This window comes from Scyliorhinus canicula, chromosome 13 (assembly GCF_902713615.1).
Source record: "Scyliorhinus canicula chromosome 13, sScyCan1.1, whole genome shotgun sequence".
NCBI classification, from domain to species: Eukaryota; Metazoa; Chordata; class Chondrichthyes; order Carcharhiniformes; family Scyliorhinidae; genus Scyliorhinus; species Scyliorhinus canicula.
Window position 1 is genome coordinate 3,023,339 of NC_052158.1, and position 23,572 is coordinate 3,046,910.

General features: G+C 50.0%; 1 protein-coding gene across 1 annotated transcript; it reads right to left on the bottom strand.

The window, feature by feature from the left end:
- Positions 1-816: 816 nt before the first annotated feature.
- On the bottom strand, positions 817-20,684 carry LOC119975861 (tubulin beta chain). The gene is made up of 4 exons (XM_038815739.1): positions 20,522-20,684; positions 6,289-6,397; positions 4,528-4,638; positions 817-3,648 (listed from the first exon to the last, which is right to left on the bottom strand). The coding sequence occupies exons 1-4, from the start codon at positions 20,576-20,578 to the stop codon at positions 2,588-2,590; spliced, it is 1,338 nt and encodes a 445-aa protein (XP_038671667.1). The 5' UTR covers positions 20,579-20,684; the 3' UTR covers positions 817-2,587.
- Between the last annotated feature and the right edge of the window lie 2,888 nt (positions 20,685-23,572).

Consider the following 23,572-nt stretch of genomic DNA (forward strand, 5'->3'; position numbering starts at 1 on the left):
GTGGCAGGAACCACACCTTTAGGAAGTGCCAGCCAATGGTTCCAGAGACGAGGAATTTCAACAACGTGGAGTTTGGGAAACTCGTGGGCCTGTCCTCCTTGGATTCGATAGAGGTGTTTTGAAGAAGAAAAACACACATCCCATGAGCAAATAAAGTGATCGTCAAGAGAGCTGGCACTAGCTCAGAGGGCAAAATCATAGAACCCTTCAGTACAGAAGGAGGCCATTCGCCCCATCAAGTCTTCACCGACCCTCTGAAGGAGCCCCCTACCTTGGCCTACTCCCCCGTAACCCTATCTAACCGGCAAATCTTTGGACTGTGGGAAGAAACCGGAGCACCCGGAGGAAACCCACGCAGACTCGGGGAGAGTGAGCCAACTCCACACAGTCACCCAAGGCCGGAATTGAACCTGGGTTCTCAACGCCAAGTGGCAGCGGTGCTGACCACTGTACCACCATTCTGATTCCAAACTTCTATAATCTTCATTGATTCCCCCTTCCTCACTTCTGCGGCCATGTTTACCTTGGCCAGGTCCATGCAACGGTGCTGAAGGTGGATGGATTCACTTGCTGGGGCCACTTGCAAAAAAGGGCAAGTGGAAGTCAACAATGTCAATGTGAGACTGGAGCCATAAACAGGCCAGATGGAACAAGGAGAGGAGGTTTCCTATACAATAAATTGAGCTTGTAAAACACACCCAGTGATTGCTTTAGTTGCCACTTTCTGGTTCACCGATTTCTTGCCCTTAAAATGGATTCTAAATTTAACCGCAAAGTGTGTGATACACAAAACAAAAAGAACGAGGACAATGTAAATCACAAAAAGAAATGGTTTTATTCATCAGTTCGGAAACAGGCTGGCTCTGTACTTTCCCATATGAAAAAAAACACAAAGATAGGAAGAGGAAAAATGGAAGAGTATGATCCAAACAACAAGTTACATGACATCAAAAAGTAGTGAAACATGAGCGGCTAGGAAGACACAACTGAAAAGTACTGAGAAAGCAGTGCGGAAGCGAGCGGTCGCTTCTAGCTCTAAACACTGCGTCACAAAATCCTTCAAGGGTTCAGGCTCAACGGGTAAAAGAAAAGAAAAAAGGAGAGTTGTCCCCACTATCTCGGCTCTCAAAATGGCCGCCAGCACACCAAAAAAGGAGAGTTGTCCCCACTATCTCGGCTCTCAAAATGGCCACCAGAACAAAAACAGAGAGTTGTCCCCACTATCTTGGCTCTCAAAATGGCCGCCAGCTCACCAAAAACGGAGAGTTGTCCCCACTATCTCGGCTCTCAAAATGGCCGCCAGAACAAAAACGGAGAGTTGTCCCCACTATCTCGGCTCTCAAAATGGCCACTGGCACCAGGAAGACAAGGGCCCTTTCCCAGCCCCAATGGAATCATCAACTGCCAGTCTGGTTGGAAGCACAAATCAGAGGAGAGCACCCCCCCACCCCCTACTTTCCCGTCCAAAATTCTAGCTGGGAGAGGGGCTGGCAGTGCAAAGTGTAACGTATCGCCACACCTCACGGACAGTTTGAAACAAATTTGTTTTTAGATTTTTATTTAAAAAATAGGGCAAGTGGAAGGGTGCGGAGGGGGGGGGGGGGGTGGGGGGCTGACGAGCTACATTGGGTCAACTCTGAAATTCAGCCAGACGGAGTACACTTAAGTACGAAGTTGAAAAGAAAACAGGAAACAGTTAAAAATCCACAAAACAAGGTTTCAGGAATCTCACTCGGCCCCAAGCCAAGAGAGAATTCATTCCGCTACATATCAAACCACAGCTCCGTCGAGCGAGCGAGCGAAGCGCCGGTTGGGATTCAGGAATTTATTTATTTATTTAAAATCGAAGAGACAAGCCTGGGGCTGGATTCCCAAGTGTATTCTGGCAATGCTGCCATCTTTATTGCGAGCCCAGCGCTAATAAAGAACTTGGCTAAAATGGCAATGCTGACGTACGACACGGAGAGGCAGCTAAAAATCATGAGGAAGAAAAAAAATAAAGGAATACGTGGCTCAGTTGAAAATAAAACCAGGGGGAGGGGCGGAATCTACTTTCATATGGCAGCAGAATACTGTAACGTAGGGCTCGAGTTCAACAACGTGATCAAGAGTGACAGGACCAGCATGTTATCAGGAGGACAGGCAGAATTCAATACGTCCAATAGCGAGCGACATAATTTAACCCTTTGGTGAGCAATTAGTCCTGCCCACTCAGACGTACAGACCACCCAATTGATCTGTACCCAATTCTTCACTTAATTTCCTTCCCCCCGTTTCAATCAAGTCAGTAAGTACTTACAAAAACAGAATAAAACTCAAGAATTTTTTTTTTTTTTAAATCACCACGCTCACACAATGAATACAGCCCATTTCAACTTAAACAGGTTTTGGAGAGTTGCTCGCAATGTGATTGGACAATGTTATGATGAATTCGCCGGCTCAAAATGGCTCCCGTACGCAAGATTTTTTTAAAAACTCGAACCCGGTGAAAAAGAGAGCGGACCGTGCGTTAGCTTTTCTTTTTTCTTTTTTTTAAAAAAGGTTATGTTTTATGTACACTTGGGAAGGCCTGTTGATTTCTCTCTCTTCAGGCCTCGTCTTGTTCGATCTCCTCGTCGAATTCTCCCTCCTCCTCCGCCGTGGCGTCCTGGTACTGTTGGTACTCGGAGACCAGGTCGTTCATGTTGCTCTCGGCCTCTGTGAACTCCATCTCGTCCATGCCCTCGCCCGTGTACCAGTGGAGGAAGGCCTTGCGCCGGAACATGGCGGTGAACTGCTCGGAGATGCGCTTGAAGAGCTCCTGGATGGCGGTGCTGTTGCCAATGAAGGTGACGGCCATCTTGAGGCCCCGGGGCGGGATGTCGCAGACGGCCGTCTTGACGTTGTTGGGGATCCACTCCACGAAGTAGCTGCTGTTCTTGTTCTGGACGTTGAGCATCTGCTCGTCCACCTCCTTCATGGACATGCGGCCCCGGAAGACTGCGGCCACCGTGAGGTAGCGACCGTGCCGGGGGTCGCAGGCCGCCATCATGTTCTTGGCGTCGAACACCTGCTGGGTCAGCTCGGGCACCGTCAGGGCCCGGTACTGCTGGCTGCCCCGGCTGGTCAGGGGGGCAAAGCCGGGCATGAAGAAGTGGAGGCGGGGGAAGGGCACCATGTTGACCGCCAGTTTGCGCAGGTCGGCGTTGAGCTGGCCGGGGAAGCGGAGGCAGGTGGTGACGCCGCTCATGGTGGCGGAGACCAGGTGGTTGAGGTCCCCGTAGGTGGGGGTGGTCAGCTTGAGGGTGCGGAAGCAGATGTCGTAAAGGGCCTCGTTGTCAATGCAGTAGGTCTCGTCAGTGTTCTCCACCAGCTGGTGGACCGACAGCGTGGCGTTGTAGGGCTCCACCACCGTGTCGGAAACCTTGGGGGAGGGCACCACGCTGAACGTGTTCATGATCCGGTCGGGGTACTCTTCGCGGACCTTGCTGATGAGGAGCGTGCCCATGCCCGAGCCAGTGCCACCCCCCAGCGAGTGGGTGAGCTGGAAACCCTGCAGACAGTCGCAGCTCTCGGCCTCCTTCCTCACCACGTCCAGCACGGAGTCGACCAGCTCAGCCCCTTCTGTATAGTGGCCTTTGGCCCAATTATTCCCTGCTCCACTCTGACCTGTAAAACAAAGACACCCAAAGGGCAAAGGTCAACAAGGCGAGCGGAGGTCACGCCGAAATTTCCACAGCTCGGCGCAGGCCACCCATCCGCCCAAACCCACCCTGCGGTCATCCAGCAGAACTGGGTGTAGGAACCCTGTCCAAATCCCATTCCCCAACCCAGAGGACCAGAGGGATTAGGGAACAAACTTGTCAATTTTGGGCCTACAAATCGACAAAGCCAGCAGCGACACTTTGATCCAACAGAGATACCATTTTCAAGTAATAAGATCATGAAGGTCCAGTTCTTCCCCACCCCCACTCCTTCCCCCTCTCCCAGAATCCCCAGGGAAAAAAAGGGTTGCATTTGAATCCCGCCATACACATCCTCAGGGCTCGCAAAAGCACTTCACCGCCAACCAAGTACTTGGGGAGTCTAGTTACAGCCCCAATCTGTGCACAGCAAGCTGCCAAGCAGTAATTGAAGGTGACCAGCTCATCTGCTCCCAAGTGACGTTGATTAAAGGATAAACGTGCACCCTGGACACCAGAGCTATCTAGTCTGCTCTTCACAGTACTGCCTCGGGGTCTTCTATTCCCACCGCAGAACTGAAAGACGGCACCTTTTGACAGCGCGGAGCCCTTCACGATCGTGCAGGGAGTGTCCGCCTCGAGTCGTGCGCTCCAGTGTCCGGGGTGAAACACAATCCTGACACTGGAAGAAGAGGAGGAATCTAGATTTCCACTCCTTCAGCCTCAAAAGATATTTAAGAGGTCTACTATCTCAAACAACAGCTACACGCAGGGTCCTGGGAGCAAAATTATGATCTCCCGATGTTAAAAAAAGCAGCAAAAACCAGACCACGAAAGGGGTAGACCTCGGTGGACCTTTACTTACCGAACACAAAGTTATCTGGTCTGAAGATCTGTCCAAATGGCCCAGAACGAACAGAGTCCATTGTACCAGGCTCCAAGTCGACCAGAATGGCACGGGGAACATATTTACCTCCTGAGAGAGGGAAAGGAGGACAGACAGGTTTGTAAATAACCGTAACAAACACCAACAGAGCACCGAGAGCCTTCAGTCACTTTTTGAACGAGAAGAATTGGTGACGATGCAGCCCAGTCTGTTTATACTCAGAACTCAGCCCCAACCCATCACACAAGCTCGCCACCCCCACATTGATTCTGTCTACACCTCCCGCTGCCTCAGGAAGGCAGACAGCATTATCAGAGACCCCTCCCACCCAGGCATTGCCTTCTTCCAGACCCTTCCATCAGGCAGAAGGTACAGAAAGCCCGCACATCCAGACAGAGGAACAGCTTCTTCCCCACAGCTACCAGACTCCTCAACAGCTCCCCCTCGGACTGATCTGCTCCCTGCAAGAACACTGGCCGGGATTCTTCAAAATGGCGGCTAAGTGTCGACGCTGGTGTAAACACCGTAGTGTTTCACACAGGCGTCAACAACTTGGCCCAGTGATTCAGTGGCCCACAGGGGGCCAACATGGCTTCGGAGTGCTCCAGGCCAGCCCCGCACAACATGGCGGACCCACACAGTGGGCCGGCGTGGAAGAAGGTAGGCCCCCCCCCCCCCCCCCAGATCGGGCAAGCCCGCCGATCGGTGGCCCCCGATCGTGGGCCTGACCATCATGGAGGCCCCCCCCACCGAGACTGATTAACCCGCCCCCTCCACCAGGACGGCCACTATAGCCGCGATGTCGAGCTCCGCCAGGTGGAACCATACACGAACCACGCCGGCAGGAACTCAGCCGCTCGACCGCGGAGACCTCTTTCAATGGCCCCCGACCGGAGCCGCGTAGACCACGCGCACGCCAGTGCCGGCGATTCTCCAGAGGCTCACGACCTGGCGTCGGACCCGATCGCGGGTCTGACGCCCTCCCCTTCTCCGCTCCTGCGTCGAGCGCGATTTCGCGCGGAGAATCCCGGCCGCTATTCACAACGCCCTATGCTGCTCTTGCTCATGTATTTGCTTTGTTTGGCCCCTTGTTCTGCACTGTAACCAATCACTGTTTGTCGATGTACCATTGTCAATGTTCTCTGTTGATTATTCTTTTGTCTACTATGTACGTACTGTGCACATTCCTCAGCCGCAGAAAAATACTTTTCACTGTACTTCGGTACATGTGACAATAAATCAAATCTAAATGAAGTTAAAGAACCCAAACGTTATGGCACCCAAGGGAGGGGTCTGTTTTGAGTGGTTGGCTGATGGCCAATGGATTGGCCAGGGACAGTATTCTGCCCGGCAACCTACAGCAATTGGTTCCTGTCAGGTGGTGGTGTTTTTTTTTAAGAGAAGCCACTGGACCCTCAAGGCAGGAGCAGCTCTCTCTCAGCTGCCTACTGTCTGAAGACAGAAGCTTCTAGACCCACTCGCTCTCGATTGTGGGCTGCCTGCTATTTCCGAATTTGCCGTGAAAGCCATTACAAGCCGAAAGAAAAGATAACGTCGAACAGTCTCATCCAGCACTGCACTAAACTGGGAAGGTGCTTTCTGAACCTAACCCAGCATCAAAACAGGAGATGCATTTGCCCGAGAGGACGTTACATCAAATTGGCCCGACAGCAATCTCGAAACTGAACCCCCCCCCCCGCCCGAACCAAGTTAGAACTCTCCCAGAAGACAAGTCAGTACCTGATGCTTCATTGTAGTAGACATTAATACGGTCGAGCTGGAGGTCGCTGTCGCCGTGATAGTTACCCGTGGGGTCAATACCATGCTCATCGCTGATCACTTCCCAGAACTGCAAAAGGAGACCAGAGATTGGAGTTAGTACAGCTCAGGGGGGAGCACACACATGAATACACAGGGCACACACAGGGCAGGACAGCCAGCAAGTTCGAAACTCAAATATAGCACCCCCCCTCACATCAATCCCACCGCTTACACGAACAGTTGACTACTGAGCGCTGTCACGGAGAACAGAAAAGAGGCCACTCGGCCCATCTAAATCAGCACGCCATTACAAACACAGCATTCCCCCTACTCCATCTGCCTCCGATCCTGTTCAAAGTTACCCGAGATAGGGGCGGGCTTGTGGCGCAGTGGTTAGCACTGAGACTGCGGCGCTGAGGACCCGGGTTCGAATCCCGGCCCTGGGTCACTGTCCGGGTGGAGTTTGCACCTTCTCCCCGTGTCTGCGTGGAGCACAATCCAAAAATGTGCAGGGTAGGTGGATTGGCCGCGCATTTCGCATGCGCGCACGATGATCGGCGTGCATGCGCATTCCGCGAACATGGTAAACAAAATTCTGCCGCAGTGCGCGTCGATGATCGGGCACGCATGCGCAGTGCGGCCGCTATTTTTTTTCTCATTTATTTTATTTTTTTACAAGTTTGGGGGGGTTTTATTCATTTGTTTTCATTTATTTTACTCATTTTATTTTTATTTTTTACAAGTTCGGGGGGAGGTTTATTTGATAAAACTTTCCAGGAAAAAATTCAGAACTTTGGACAGATGGAGACTCCATACTTTCCGACACCGGAAGGCTTCGCCTTCATCCAACAGGTTCCATTGGAGGAGCGTGTACGAGGGCCAAAGGGACCCAAAACCATTTCCTCCATTTTTGTCAGCAGCAAACAAGGTAAGAGAAAATGGTGGGGCGCGCGGGTCGGGTCCCTAAGGGCCAGTTGGTAAAAATGGGTGCCCGGAAAAAAAGTTTGACGAACACGGCTTTAGATGCAAGCGGTTCTACCTCAGAACTTAAAAGGGGGTAGAAATCTCTTCTGGGGTGTAGACAACATTTGCTCCCACCTCTAATTGTCCTCGAGAGGGTGGATATGAGCCGCCATTTTGAACCATTCAAATGTAGGTACACCCAAACAGAACATAGGACCCGCCCTTCGGCCCCTCTCCGCCATTCATTATGATCATAGCTGATTATACAGCTCTATAGTCTGTCCCCACTTTCCTCCCACCCCCACTATATCCTTTGAGCCCAAACATGGGAATGTTTTGCTCTCAACTGCATCCCGCGGTAACCAATTCCACAGGCTGACCACCCTCTGGATGAAGACAAATCTCCTCACACTTGTCTTAAATGGTCTACCCCGTATCAGAATGTGACCCCTGGTTCTGACCCCCCCCCCCCCCCCATTGCACACATCATTCCTGCATCTACCCTGTCTAACCCTGTTAGAATCATTGCACATTTCCCACCCCACCCCCTCTCAATCCATAAGCCATTCAGATAATAATCTGCCTTCTTGATTTTGCTCCAAAGTGCATGACGTCACATTTAGCCATCTGTCTAACATTTGGCCACTTGTCCAAATCACACTGAAGCATCTCTGCATCCTCACATTCCCAGCTTTGTGCCATCTGGGGTGATGTTTCGGAGGACGTTCCCAGATTTCGACCCAGTGGAGCGTGGTTCTTAGAGGCGAACTTACAGGTCATGGAGTTTCTATGCGTCTGCTGCCTTTATCCTTCTAGATGGGAGTTGGTTGTGGGTTTGGTAGGTGCTGTCGAAGGATTTTGACACCTTGCAGATGGCACACAGGGCTGCCAATCAAGCCACCTGCTTTGCCCTGGATGGTGTCGAGCTTCGATTGTTGCCAGAGCTGTGCTCATCCAGGCAAGTGGAGAGTATTCCGTCACACTCCTGACTTGTAACCTGCAGGTGGTGGACAGGCTTTGGGGAGTCAGGAGGAGAGTTACTCTCCGCAGAATTCCTAAACTCGGACCTGCTCTGGCAGCCATTTTGTGAAGCGAGATGGGTCTGGTAGCCATTTTGTGAAGCGAGATGGGTCTGGTAGCCATTTTGTGAAGCGAGATGGGTCTGGCAGCCATTTTGTGAAGCGAGATGGGTCTGGCAGCCATTTTGTGAAGCGAGATGGGTCTGGTAGCCATTTTGTGAAGCCAGATGGGTCAAGGTCAAAATAAAAGGGTCACTGGGCATTTTACCCAGCCAATCCGTTTCCTCTGCGACATCATCGCTTTGGCATGTTCCATGTTTTTAAAGGATTCTATGCTTTCAGTGTTGGAGCCAGAAAAATGCTGGCAGTCAACAGCAGCAGGAACCTTGCGATAAGGAACAGAAAACAGAGAAACAGATCGGAGCATCTGTGGCAAGGGAAAGCGTTTCACATTTATGACCTAATGTGCTGATTTCAGATGGCCAACATCAGGAATAGTTTGCTTTAGCCAGGACATGGGTGTCCCTGGCTGTGCCTGCATTTATTGCCCATTCCTACTTGCCCTTGAGGGCAGTTAAGTCAACCACATTGCTGTGGGTCTGGAGTCACATGTAGGCCAGGCCTGACAAGGATGTTTTTTTTTTAAATTCAGAGTATTCAATTCATTTTTTCCCCAATTAAGGGGAAATTTAGCGTGGCCAATCCACCTACCCTGCACATTTTTGTTTTTTGAGTTGCTGGGGCAAGACCCACGCAGACACGGAGAGAATGTGAAAACTCCACACGGACAGTGACCCAGGGCCAGGATTGAACCCGGGTCCCCGGCGCCGTGAGGCAGCAGTGCCAACCACTGCGCAACCGCGTCGCCCAGTATGAAACCGGTCACTGATTGCCTTCAAAAGCCACCTGGTTCTCCAAATGCCCTTTAGGGACGGAAATCGGCCGTCCTCGCCCGGTCTGGGCTACACGTGACTCCAGACCCCCCACGGCAACGTAGTTTACTCTTAACTGCCCCACTGAAAATGGCTGAGCGGGACACCATTCAGCTCCAGGGCAATTAGGGACGGGCAACACCCATCCCCACTCCCAACAGCAGAAAGAAACACAACTCTGGCTGGAAAGATGCTCCTTTAGACTTCCCTGCTGGATTTATCGATGAATAAAACGATTTTCAACAACCGGTTTCCTTTTTCAAATGTGCATTTGTGGCTATCGTAGGTCATCACAGTAAAGTAACGGGCGGCGATCCAAGCAGGACAGGCTCGCTACAGCTGGCGAGACGCCACATCGTGACAGCCTGGGAATTATTTCCCCAGGTATTCAGCTAGCTCGCAAAATAAACTGGCTGGGGGGGGGGGGGCGAAAGGGTGGCCGGGGGGGGGGGAATGGTCGCTGGCCGACATCCGAAAAACTCCACTGGATTAAGTACGAACTGAAGCAGCGGGGTTCCCCGTCGCCAGAATAGCAGCACGGTGGCGCAGTGGTTAGCATTGCTGCCTCACGGCGCCGAGGTTCCCAGGTTCGATCCCGGCTCTGGGTCACTGTCCGTGTGGAGTTTGCACATTCTCCCTGTTAGCGTGGGTTTCGCCCCCACAACCCAAAAAGATGTGTGCTGGGCTAAGTGGATTGGCCACGCTAAATTGCCCCTCAATTGGAAAAAATGAATTGGGTACTGTTTAAAAAAAATAATTGTTAAAAATAGTCCATTGTTCAGATTCTTCTAGAACGCAATGCTGGTGGTACTGTCAGGTCGGGGGTGGGTAGAGGGAACCTACACCACAAATAAAAAAAATCACATTCACACGCATCACCGCCCACTCCCCACAGATCAACAGCAGCTCAAAGCCACAGCAAGAAAAGGATTTCACGTAGAAATCCCACAGCTGCCCCCATCACTTCTCCGCTCTCCTGATGAAATGAAATGAAAATCGCTTATTGTCACGAGTAGGCTTCAAATGAAGCTACTGTGAAAAGCCCCTAGTCGCCACATTCCGGCGCCTGTTCGGGGAGGCTGGTACGGGAATCGAACCGTGCTGCTGGCCTGCTTTAAAAGCCAGCAACTTAGCCCTGTGCTAAACAGCCCCTAGAAGGAGCTGCACTCTGAAAGCTAGTGATGCCAAAAATAAAAACCTGTTGGACTTTAACCTGGTGTAAGACTTCTTACTGTGCCCTTTTTTTTTAATTTTAAAAATAAATAAATTTAGAGTACCCAATTCATTTTTTTCCAATTAAGAGACAATTTAGCGTGGCCAATCCACCTCCCCTGCACATCTTTGGGTTGTGGGGGCGAAACCCACGCAAACACGGGGAGAATGTGCAAACTCCACACCGACAGTGACCCAGAGCCGGGATCGAACCTGGGACCTCGGCGCCGTGAGGCAGCAGTGCTAACCACTACACCACCATGCTGCCCTATCTCTGACCTATTTTTCTCCACCCACCTGTCCCCCCCCTTCCCCACCCACCTTCTTCAACAGTATAAAACCCACCCTATTTCTACTGTCTCCAGTTCCAAAGGAGAATCACAACGGGCTCAAAACGTTGACCCTGTTTCCCTCTCCCCAGACGCTGCCGGAGCCGCTGAGATTTTCCAGCCCCTTTCTGTTTCTATTTCGGATTTCCCACATCTGCAGCCTTTTGCTCGTAGCTATTGGAGAAAGGGGTTATCGGGTCATTGCCACGTTGCTCTCTGTGGGGCCTTACTGCACACAAGCTGGCTGTGGGGATTGCCTGCATTACGAAAGTGACTACACCTCATGATGCACTCTGTTGAGTGCTTTGGGAGGTCCTGTGGTTATGAAAGGCGGTACGTTAACGATCCTTCCACATGCACATTATTTTACTTTATTAATAAATTGAGAGTACCCAATGATTTCTTCTTTCCCAATTAAGGGGCAATTGAGCGTGGCCAATTCACCTAACCTGCACATCATTTGGGTTGTGGGGGGTGAAACCCACGCAGACACGGGGAGAATGTGCAAACTCCACACGGACAGTGACCCAGGGCCGGGATTCAAACCGGGGTCCACAGCACCGCAGTCCCACTGCTATCCACTGCGCCACAGGCCGCCCCAGGGGGTGGCAACATTTCTAACCCACTGCGCCACCGTGCTGCCCGCACTGTGCCCCCTCTCAACCAACGATAAAATTTCAGCTCAAATTCCCCCGAAACAGCCACGCGTGTGCGTGTGTGTGGTGGGGTGGGGCGGGGGGGGGGGGGGGGAAGTGTGCCTAGGTAGGGTGCGCTTTCGAAGGGTCGGTACACACTTGATGGGCAGAATGGCCTCCCTTCTGCATCGTGAGGATTCTAGGATTGCAATCAGAGTCCCATTATCTCCCCGCCTCCTCCAGACAGAGCCATGGGCACGCGGGGAGGGGGTGATGCTGGGGGAAGGGGGGGGCGATGCTGGGGGAGGGGGGAGGGCAGCTAAAGAGCAAAGGAACTGGGGCTTAAAAAAAAATCTACACTGCTGGTTACTTGGGAGCCATATTCCTGCACGAGAAAAACCCGTCAAGAGACAAAAAAAAAGCAGAAAAAAAGAAGGAAGATCAGACAGAGGAATAAACTGAAGGAGAAGAAAAGGAATTGCCTCCGAGACAAAGACTCCTTTCTGTTGCACCATCTGACCGTCCGAGGGATTTGTACCCTCATTAAGCTGCTCACAGCTCACCCGATCAACGGCGACTCAATCAGACGTTCGAACAAGGAACAGCTTTGACAAAAAAAAAAATTATAGACGCAGACACGCAAAGGGGCCTTTGCTTTGTTAAGCACAGAATTGCTGGGATTGAAGAAAGGGAGGGAGGTGACCGGGCCTTTGTTTCTCCCCCAAGCCCTGGCCCCTCGGCAGCTCACAATCACGTCGGATCCTCTCCAACAAGTTTAACACCTTTTATAAAAGCAAATCTCTGCTGGAATCTGAAGCAAAAACAGAATGTTCTGGACAAACTCAGCAGGCCGGACAGCAGCAAGGGAATGGACTAAACGTTCGATGCTGAGGGACACTTTGTCAAAGCTCTTACGCAAACCTCAACTCTACAAGCTATATGTCCAGTCACAGAATTTACAGCGCAGAAGGAGGCCATTCAGCCCATCGCGTCTGCACCGGCCATTGGAAAGAGTACCCTACTTAAGCCCACATCCTTTATCCCTGTAACCCAGCAAACCCAACTAACCTTTTTGGACACGAAGGGCAATTTATCACGGCCAATCCTCCTAACCTGCACATCTTTGGACTGTGGGAGGAAACCGGAGCACCCGGAGGAAACCCACGCAGACACGGGGAGAACGTGGAGACTCCACACAGACAGGGACCCAAGCCGGGAATCGAACCTGGGACCCTGGAGCTGTGAAGCAACTGGCGAGGCAGAGAAAGGAGGCAGAGGTGAAGAATACAAACTCGGGGAAGAAATACAGGCTGGATGTCTCCAGCCATTGCGATTCAATGCTCATGCTGGAAGCCTACCCTCGCCAGAGGGGACATGGGGTGGCTGGAGTGGGAAATCCCATCGACAATCAACGGGAAGATAGAAGCCCGTCCAGCGAATGGCAGGCGGATGGGAAACACACGACTGACGGACGGGAGCATCACTCCTACTTTTAAAATCAGGCGGTACTTTCAGTGGAATGAACCCAATCAGCTTCACAAAGCAAGGTGCCTGGTAGCTTCACTGGATAGGGAAATTTGGTTCTGGGTAAGGATGCGAGGTCTCGTAGGACATAAATAAATACCACTAAAGCCATTTTAATCTGCAGTATTTATCAGAGTAAAATGCATTAATATTGGGAGTCAAGACAGGAGGAATGACAGAAAAGCCAACCTATTCATCCTCAATAATAATAATAACCTTTTATCGTCACAAGTATGAAGTTATTGTGAAAAGCCCCCAGTCGCCACATTCCGGCACCTGTTCGGGTAAGCTGGTACGGGAATTGATCTTGCGCCTGCTGGCCTGGTTTCGTATCACAGGTCAGCTGTCTAGCCCACTGAGCTAAACCTGTAATTGAAGGCTAAGGCTTCAACTCGTGTCAGCAATTTACAATTGCCTGGCCTAGTGGTTAGCACAGCTGCCTCACGGCGCTGAGGTCCCAGGTTCGATCCCGGCTCTGGGTCACTGTCCGTGTGGAGTTTGCACATTCTCCCCGTGTCTGCGTGGGTTTCGCCCCCACAGCCCAAAAATGTGCAGAGTAGGTGGATTGGCCATGCTAAATTGCCCCCTTAATTGGAAAAAATAATTGGATAATCTAAATTTATAAAAAAAAATAAAAAAAAATTTACTATTGCCTCTTGATAGCCAGAGTCCTGCCACTATCTGGGCACCAGGGGCTGGTTTAGCTCACAGGGCTAATCGCTGGCTTTTAAAGCAGACCAAGCAGGCCAGCAGCACGGTTCGATTCCCGTAACAGCCTCCCCGGACAGGCGCCGGAATGTGGCGACTAGGGGCTTTTCACAGTATCTTCATTTGAAGCCTACTCGTGACAATAAGCGATTTTCACTTTCACTATCTGGTTACACCACACGGAAGACTATCAGTTTGACACAGTCAAGTCTTCGCTGCTGGAGGCCCAGTTGGCTGTTGGCCATCTCAGCCACCATCGTTCACTTCACCCACAGTACAAACCCCATCAACACGCTCAGTTAGGGCTCATTTATTGGGACAGTTGCTGCCGGCAATGGAATAAAGCAGCGGTTGTGGTTTTTAATCCAGCCCCAATGACATACGGATCTGGAAAACTGGCGCGAAGAATCCATGGTTTCCCCACACAACCACAACCTGTCTAACATTCGAGCATAAAACATCAAGGCCGACCCTTGACTCACTGACCTGATAAAGCAGAAAGCCTCAATTCATACTCATTGCATTGTTAGCTCATTTCAGTCGGTGTCTATACACTGGAATGGGCTCTTCCGCAGCAAACACTTTGATCCCGGGAATGGAGGGATTTTCTAATGAGGGGAGGTTGGGCCTGTACTCATTGGAGTTTAGAAGAATGAGAGGCGACCTTATTGAGACATATCGGATTCTCAGGGGGTTTGACAGGGGAGATACTGAGAGGATGTTTCCCCTTGTGGGAGAGTCCGGGACCAGAGGGCACAATCTCAGAGTGAGGGGGCCATCCATTTGAGACAGAGATGGGGAGGAATTTCCTCTCAGAGAGAGGAGTGAATCTGTGGAATTCTTTACCGCAGAGAGCTGTAGGGGCCGGGCCATTAAGTATCTGGCGGCACGGCAGCACAGTTGTTAGCACTGTTGCTTCACAAGGCCAGGGTCCCAGGTTCGATCACTGTCTATGTGGAGTCTGCACGTTCTCCCCGTGTCTGCGTGGGTTTCCTCCGGGTGCTCCGGTTTCCTCCCACAAGTCCCGAAAGACGTGCTGTTAGGTGAATTGGACATTCTGAATTCTCCCTCTGCGTACCCGAACAGGCGCCGGAATGTGGCAACTAGGGGCTTTTCACAGTAACTTCACTGCAGTGTTACTGTAAGTCGACTTGCGACAATCAAGGTTATTATATTATACGTTCACAGCTGAGAAAGACAGATTTTTAATCAGCGAGGGAATCAAGCTTGATGGGGATAAGGTGGGAAAGTGGTTAAGGATTATCACATCAGATCAGTCATGGTCTCAGTGAATGGTGGAGCAGACTCGATGCGCCGGATGACCTCTTCTGCTCCAACCACGATATCTATAGTAACTTTGCAAACCTGATAATCTTTTCCACATCAAACTATACAGCAGTGTTTTTTTCAGTTAGGAATCCGAAAGTAGATGGTGAAATTGTGTGCAACCTCAATCCCACAAAACAAAGGGAAATGTAGATTATTAAACCCAGAAACAAACCTTGAAAAATGGTCTGAAATTGCTCGGAATCCTTTAGGGACGCTCGTTGATGTTTAATTGAAGAACATTGCAATGCAGCAGGAGTAGAGTTGAATTTTTCCAAATTTGGAAGTCATTATCCAAAGTGGCAACTGCAGATTATTGGGCAGGAATGAAGGCCAGAATCTATTCCAACGGCCGTCTGTGGAGGCCAAATATTTGCCTCCGCTGATCAAACCTTCTCATTTCAAGCCTGCATACATAGTTTTCCTTGTACAAGATTGTTAAGTACTTCAAGTGTCTACATGGTTTTTTTCCTGAGCTAGCTCATAGTATAGAATTTACAGTGCAGAAGGAGGCCATTCGGCCCATCGAGTCAGCACCGGTCCCTGGAAAGAGCATCCTCCTAGCCCACATCTCCACCCAATACCTGTAACCCAGCCCAAGCTGCTTGGACACCAAGGGCAATTCAGCACGGTCAATCCACCTAACCTGCACATCTTTGGGCTGTGGGAGGAAACCGGAGCACCCGGAGGGAACCCACGCAGACACGGGGAGAACGTGCAGACAGTGACCCAGTGGGGAATCGAACCTGGGACCCTGGAGCTGTGAAGCAACAGTGCTAACTACTGTGCTACTGTTCAGGACAGCATGGTGGCAGTGTGTCGAACTGCTGTCTCACAGCGCCACGGACCAGGCTTGATTATGACCTTGGGCGACTGTGTCGAGTTTGGACCTTCTCCTAGTGTCTGCGTGGGTTTCCTCCGGTTTCCTCCCACAGTCCAAAGATGTGAAAGTTAGGCATATTGGTCATGCTAAATTGCCCCTGGGTGTCCATCACACAAGCTTGCCACCCCACACATTGATGCTGTCTACACCTCCCGCTGCCTCAGGAAGGCAGGCAGCATTATCAGAGACCCCCTCGACTTCAGGAAGCGTAGCGGAGAACATGCCCCTGTCTACATCAATGGGAATGAAGTAGAAAGGGTCGAGAGCTTCAAGTTTTTAGGTGTCCAGATCACCAACAGCCTGTCCTGGTCCCCCCATGCCGACACTATAGTTAAGAAAGCCCATCAACGACTACTTTCTCAGAAGACTGAGGAAATTTGGCATGTCACCTACAACTCTCACCAACTTCTACAGATGCACCATTGAAAGCATTCTTTCTGGTTGTATCACAGCTTGGTATGGAGCCTGCTCTGCCCAAGACCACAGGAAACTACAAAAGGTTGTGAATGTAGCCCAATCCATCACACAAACCAGCCGCCCATCCATTGACTCGATCTATAATTCCCGCTGCCTCAGAAAGGCAGCCGGCATAATTAAGGACCCCACGCATCCCGGATATACTCTCTTCCACCTTCATCCGTCAGGAAAAAGATACCAAAGTTTGAGGTCATGTACCAACCGACTCAAGAACAGCTTCTTCCCTACTGCCAGCAGACTTTTGAATGGACCTACCTCGTATTAAGTTGATCTTTTCTCTACACCTTGCAATGACTGTAACATTATATTCTGCAGTCTCTCCTTCCTTCCCTATGTACGGTATGCATTGTCTGTACAGCATGCAAGAAACAATACTTTTCACTACATACGAATACTCGTGACAATAATAAATCAAATCAAATCCCACCCAGGCATTGCTTTCTTCCAGACCCTTCCATCAGGCAGAAGGTACAGAAGTCTGAAGATCCGCACATCCAGACATAGGAACAGCTTCTTCCCCACAGCTACCAGACTCCTCAACGACTCCCCCTCAGACTGATTTGTTCCCTGCAAGAAAACTATTCATGGCATCCTATGCTGCTCTTGCTCATGTATTGTTTGGCCCCTTGTTCCGCACTGAAACCACTGTTTGTCCTTGTGCTATTCGTCAACGTAGTCTGTCGATTATTCTTTTTTTGTCTACGTACGTACTGTGTACGTTCCCCCGGCTGTAGAAAAGTACTTTTCACTGTAGTTCGGTACATCTGGCAATGAATCAAATCACAAAAAGTTGACCGGGGGGGGGGGGGGGGGGGGGGGGGGGGTGAGCCTTGGGGAGCTGATCTTTCGGAGGGTCAGTGCAGACTCTTGGGCTGAATGGCCTATCTGCACGGTAGGAATTCATTTCCCAGTTCTGATCGTTAACAGGGGACAATTTACACTCTATTTGCAAGCCGAGACCTTGTTCATTGTAATTCAGGATGCAGCTATGTGTTAATGGTTTACTGATGCAACTATGAATGAGGGGTAAATGGTTCCACTGACCAAACTGTGACTGGGGTATTGATCATGTGAAAGGATGTGGGTGGCTTGTCAACTATTGCCTGGAAGCATTTTTATTACTTATCAAATTGTCCTGTTACACTCAAACTACAGCGTGTGAACGTGGTGTCTTGGTCAAGGGCCCAAATAAAGCTCCAAGTGATGTACAGAACTTGAAATAATTAATACACATTTTGGCAGCATGGTGGCACAGTGGTTAGCATTGCTGCCTCACGGCGCCGAGGTTCCAGGTTCGATCCCGGCTCTGGGTCACTGTCCGTGTGGAGTTTGCACATTTTCCCCATGTTTGCGTGGGTTTCGCCCCCATAACCCAAAGATGTGCAAGGTAGGTGGATTGGCCACGCTATATTACCCCTTAATTGGAAAAAATGAATTGGGTACTCTAAATTTTTTTTTAAAATTAATAGACATCTTGGATTTCCCCAAAAGTTAAGCTTGATGGGCTGAATGGCCTCCTTCTGCTCCGATGGGGCTCCCATAGATTCACTTCTTCCTGGATTATACGGAAGCAGACTAATTCCTTAGATCGCCCATTTTGGTTACATTACAACTTACATTAAACTAAATGTGTTACAGAGCAAGGAGACGTAATAGAATCTCTTCCAATGGGCTAGCACTGACACAAGGGGCCGAATGGTCTCCCTTCGATAATCAGACGTTTCAAAGCAGAACTGGGAGGTGGGGATGATCTGGGACTCGCTATCATTAGAATGAGGTCAGTGCTATAGCTTTGGGAATGTAACCAATCACTATTTATAGAACATAGAACAGTACAGCACAGAACAGGCCCTTCGGCCCTCGATGTTGTGCCGAGCAATGATCACCCTACTCAAACCCACGTATCCACCCTATACCCGTAACCCAAACCCCCCCCCCCCCCCCAACCTTACATTTTAGGACACTACGGGCAATTTAGCATGGCCAATCCACCTAACCCGCCTAATCCACCTAATCTTTGGACTGTGGGAGGAAACCGGAGCACCCGGAGGAAACCCACGCACACACGGGGAGGACGTGCAGACTCCACACAGACAGTGACCAGCCAGGAATCGAACCTGGGACCCTGGAGCTGTGAAGCATTTATGCTAACCACCATGCTACCATGCTGCCCCATTTGTCAATGTACTTTGTCGATTATTCTTTTTTTGTCTGCTGTGTACATACCCTTGGCTGCAGAAAAATACTTTTCACTCGACTTCAGTATATGTGATATGGAGATGCCGGCGTTGGACTGGGGTGAGCACAGTAAGAAGTCTTACAACACCAGGTTAAAGTCCAACAGGTTTGTTTCAAACACCAGCTTTCGGAGCGCTGCTCCTTCCTCAGGTGAATGGAGAGGTATGTTCCAGAAACATTTATAAATCGACAAAGTCAGAGGTGACAATCAATCAATCAAAGACGAGGACGCGAATAGAAACGCCTGGAGCAGATCCTCCCTGGGGTTGGGCATAACTAGAATTAGAAGGGGCAGCATGCGGCACAGTGGTTAGCACTGGGACTACGCCGCTGAGGACCTGGGTTCGAACCCCGGACCTGGGTCAATGTGGAGTTTGCACATTCTCCCAGTGTCTGCGGGAGTTTCACCCCCACAACCCAAAGATGTGCTGGCTAGGTGGATTGGCCAGGCTAAATTGCCCCTTAATTGGAAAACAAAATTGGGTACTCTAAATTTTAAAAGAAAGTAATAACTAGAATTAGAAAAGCATTTCCCTAGTCACTGTGGAATAGTATGGAAGCTTTGCAATACAGCCGCTTTATTTGTCCTTTTTAGCACAAAAACCCTGCTTCCCTCAATCGACATACAGTCAACTCAAATAGCTGTTGTGCATCAACACAAGGTTTAAAATAAAAACATTCATATTTTTAAAAAAAGAACTGTTTTGGCGCCACATCTGCCCATTGGTTTGTTTGGCGCCTCTGCTATATCCCTCCAGGGCATCGCGACCAATAAGAGGCCGCTTCATGTCAGTTACCGAGAGGAGTTGTCCTTTGAAATCCAGGAAGCCCAAGGCAAGGGAGGAGAATAGACAACAATGGGGCCATCGTTCCCTGGAGGTGGCTACCAGTAGCCCATTCCCCACCACCGACCCTCTTCCACATCACCAGGAGGGCATCTATCCCCCCCCCCCCCCAAATAAAAAGGCTCAAAAGGAAACTGACCCGCAAAAATCAATTGGCATGGGATCAATTTCCCTGGAAATCAACAAGAGAAATTGACCCTCATCCCGTCCCCAGGCAAAAAAAAATTCTCTCAACTAAGGAGAAATTGACACGAATCATTGTTTTGAAGTTGCAAATTCAAGGATCAATTTCCCTGGAAATCAACAAGAGAAATTGACCCTCATCCCATCCCCAGGTTAAAAAAAAGACATTTCTCTCAACTAAGGAGAAATTGACATGAATCATTGTTTTGAAGTTGCAAATTGAAGGATCAATTTCCCTGGAAATTGACACAAAGAAATTACATCCTCAACAAGAAAAGATCATTTGACTCAAGTTAGCAGCCGAATCGAGCAGGAATTGTGGATGGATGATATTTCGAGATTACTTTGTATAAAATGTATATATTTAGTTGCTGACCCCATTCCTTGTAATACAATAGAGACAGGTTTTAATGCTTTTAACTGCTCATTTGTTCATAGGAGAGCACAGTAAGAATTTTTACAACACCAGGTTAATTCTTAAGGTGGCTATTTAGTAACCAAAAAGCTTCTTGCTACTGGACTGGCAACTTTTCGTGTGTAGTCGCCACCAAAACGCGCTTAAAAACAGTCCTGTTTCAGGTCGCGTGGGTTTGAAACAGTGAACCCCTACATGTTAAATCGTGCAAATTTAATATTGCTTTTCTTTTTAAACACAGGAAAAAATATGTTTTCAATCAGGTTTGTACTCCATCCGCTCCCCTATCTGCATGTGGGCTATTCCTGATTCAAGCCAGAGAATTTCAAATTCCTGCCTCATTTATCCCATCGACTTTTCAAAAGAAACTCAAACCCAAATTGACCTTTGGTAAATCTCCAGGCCATTGCTGAAAACGGATTTCAGTCCATGTTACAGCCAAGCACATTTGTAACACTCAATCTTTTTTTTCCAAAAAAAAAGATTCAGAAATGCAAATTGTAACGAAGTGGATCTTTCTTACCTTAGCCCCTATTTGATTCCCACACTGACCAGCTTGTACATGCACGATCTCCCTCATCTTTAGTTTTGTACAGGGGGGGGGGGGGGGGGGACTGTGTGTATGTCTTAAGGGAGGGGGAGAAAACACCAAGAATTTGACCCAGACCCCAATATACCGCTCTCGGTTCTTGCAAATCTACTTGTAACAAAGCTTATAAAGGAAGGGTGGACCTCACGAATAGGTGCCCCTGACTATTGGCTCCATGCAAACATGTGGACCGGGAACCATCCGCCCATTGGCAGCGTAGTGTTGCAGTAATGAATTGGCGGGGAGCTGTGAAAGTGACTCTGGGAGCTGGAGTCCATTTAGATTTCAGGGAGAGACGGGAATAAGTGGGACATCGTTAAAGAATAAGGGGCCTCCCATTTAAGATAGAATGTTTCCTCCTCTCTCAGAATCCCCCCCCCCCCCCTCCCCCCACAGTGCAGATGGAGGCCATTCGGCCCATCAAGTCTGCACACCCACCCCTCTGAGAGCGCACCCCTTTCAAGCCCCTGTCCTAGAACATAGAACATTCCAGCGCAGTACAGGCCCTTCGGCCCTCGATGTTGCACCGTCCTGTGAAACCCCTCTAAAGTCCCTCTACACTATTCCCTTATTGTCCATATGCCTATCCAATGACCATTTGAATGCGTTTAGTGTTGGTGAGTCCACTACTGTTGCAGGCAGGGCATTCCACGCCCTTACTACTCTCTGAGTAAAGAACCTACCTCTGACATCTGTCCTATATCTATCTCCCCTCAATTTAAAGCTATGTCCCCTCGTGCTGGACATCACCATCCGAGGAAAAAGGCTCTCGCTGTCCACCCTATCTAATCCTCTGATCATCTTGTATGCCTCAATTAAGTCCCCCCTTAACCTTCTTCTCTCTAACGAAAACAGCCTCAAGTCCTTCAGCCTTTCCTCATAAGATCTTCCCTCCATACCAGGCAACATTCTTGTAAATCTCCTCTGTACCCTTTCCAATGCTTCCACATCCTTCCTATAATGTGGCGACCAGAACTGTACGCAATACTCCAAATGTGGCCGCACCAGAGTTTTGTACAACTGCAACATGACCTCATGGCTCTGAAACTCAGTTCCTGTAACCCCACTTTGGGCTGTGGGAGGAAACCGGAGCACCCGGAGGAAACCCACGCAGACACGGGGAGGATGTGCAGACTCCGCACAAACAGTCACCCAAGGCACAGTGGTTAGCACTGAAACTACGGCCCTGAGGACCCGGGTTCGAATCCCGGCCCTGGGTTGATATGTTAGGCAGGTTGGTTCGACATTGACTGCAACTGGATGCAGTGAAGCTAGAAACAGACGTCTGACACAGGAGATGATCCAACACCGTTTTATTTAACTAGTGGACTGCTGTACATGTTCAGCTGTGGGTTGACACTCTACTAATCTAACTGATGACCTCTTACTGGCTTGACCAGACTTACTAGCTACCGCATGGTGATGGTGCTCACTAACGTGTGCACTCTGACTGTCTCAGTATCTGGGTCCTGAGAGAGAGGGAGTCTCAATGCTCTGTGGGCTTTATAGTGGTGGTGTCCTGTCTGGTGATTGGTTGTTCTGTGTTGTGTGTTCATTGGTCATCCTGTGTGTCAATCACTGCCTGTCTGCATCTCATTATATACATGAGTGGATATTATGACATCTCCCCTTTTTAAAAAATTAATTTAGGAACGTGGAGGTATATACATGCCTGGCTATGTACAAGTGGTGAGTTAATGGATATATGTACATGGGAAGGTGCCTATCGTGCAGATACAGAGCAAACTGAACAAAATTTACAAGAGTTAAGTCTATAGATTCAGCCTTTGAGGAGGGCGATGAATTCTTTTTATTTATTTTTAATTTTTATTGGCATTTTTTGAAAAATATATATCAACAGAACAATAATAATAATAACAATAATAAACACCCCCCCGGCACCTGTAACAATGCATATAACAAACCCCCCCCACCCCCCCAAACCCAATAAGTAACAAAATAAATTAACAATAAGCAAATTAACGAAAACACTATCCCCCTAAAACCCCCCCTTCCCCTTTCCTCCCCCCGCCCCCCCCCCCCCCCCCCCCCCGGGTTGCTGCTGCTGCTGACCCAGTTCCTCATCGTTGAGCCAGAAAGTCGAGGAAAGGCTGCCACCTCCTAAAGAACCCTTGTACCGACCCCCTCAGGGCGAATTTGACCCTCTCCAGCTTAATGAATCCCGCCATGTCATTAATCCAGGTCTCCACGCTTGGGGGCCTCGCATCCTTCCACTGAAGCAGAATCCTTCGCCGGGCTACTAGGGACGCAAAGGCCAAAACATCGGCCTCTTTCGCCTCCTGCGCTCCCGGTTCCACCCCAACCCCAAATATCGCGAGTCCCCAGCCTGGTTTGACCCTGGATCCCACCACCCTTGACACCGTCCTCGCCACCCCCTTCCAGAACTCCTCCAGTGCCGGGCATGCCCAGAACATATGGGCATGGTTCGCTGGACTCCCCGAACACCTGACACACCTGTCTTCACCCCCAAAGAACCTACTCATCCTTGTCCCAGTCATGTGGGCCCGGTGCAGCACCTTGAACTGGATGAGACTAAGCCTCGCACATGAAGAGGAGGAGTTCACCCTCTCCAGGGCGTCCGCCCATGTCCCCTCCTCAATCTGCTCCCCCAGCTCCACCTCCCACTTAGCCTTCAGCTCCTCTACCAACGCCTCCTCCACCTCCTGCATCACCTGGTAGATGTCAGACACCTTCCCATCCCCAACCCACACCCCCGAAAGCACCCTATCCCTTACCCCACGCGGGGGCAGCAAAGGGAACCCCTCCACCTGCCGCCTAGCAAATGCCTTGACCTGAAGGTATCTGAACATATTCCCCGGGGGGGGAGCTCAAACTTCTCCTCCAGCTCACCCAGGCTCGCGAACCTCCCGTCAATAAACAGGTCTCCCAACTTCCTAATGCCCGCCCTGTGCCACCCCAGGAACCCGCCATCCATGTTCCCTGGGACAAACCGGTGGTTCCCCC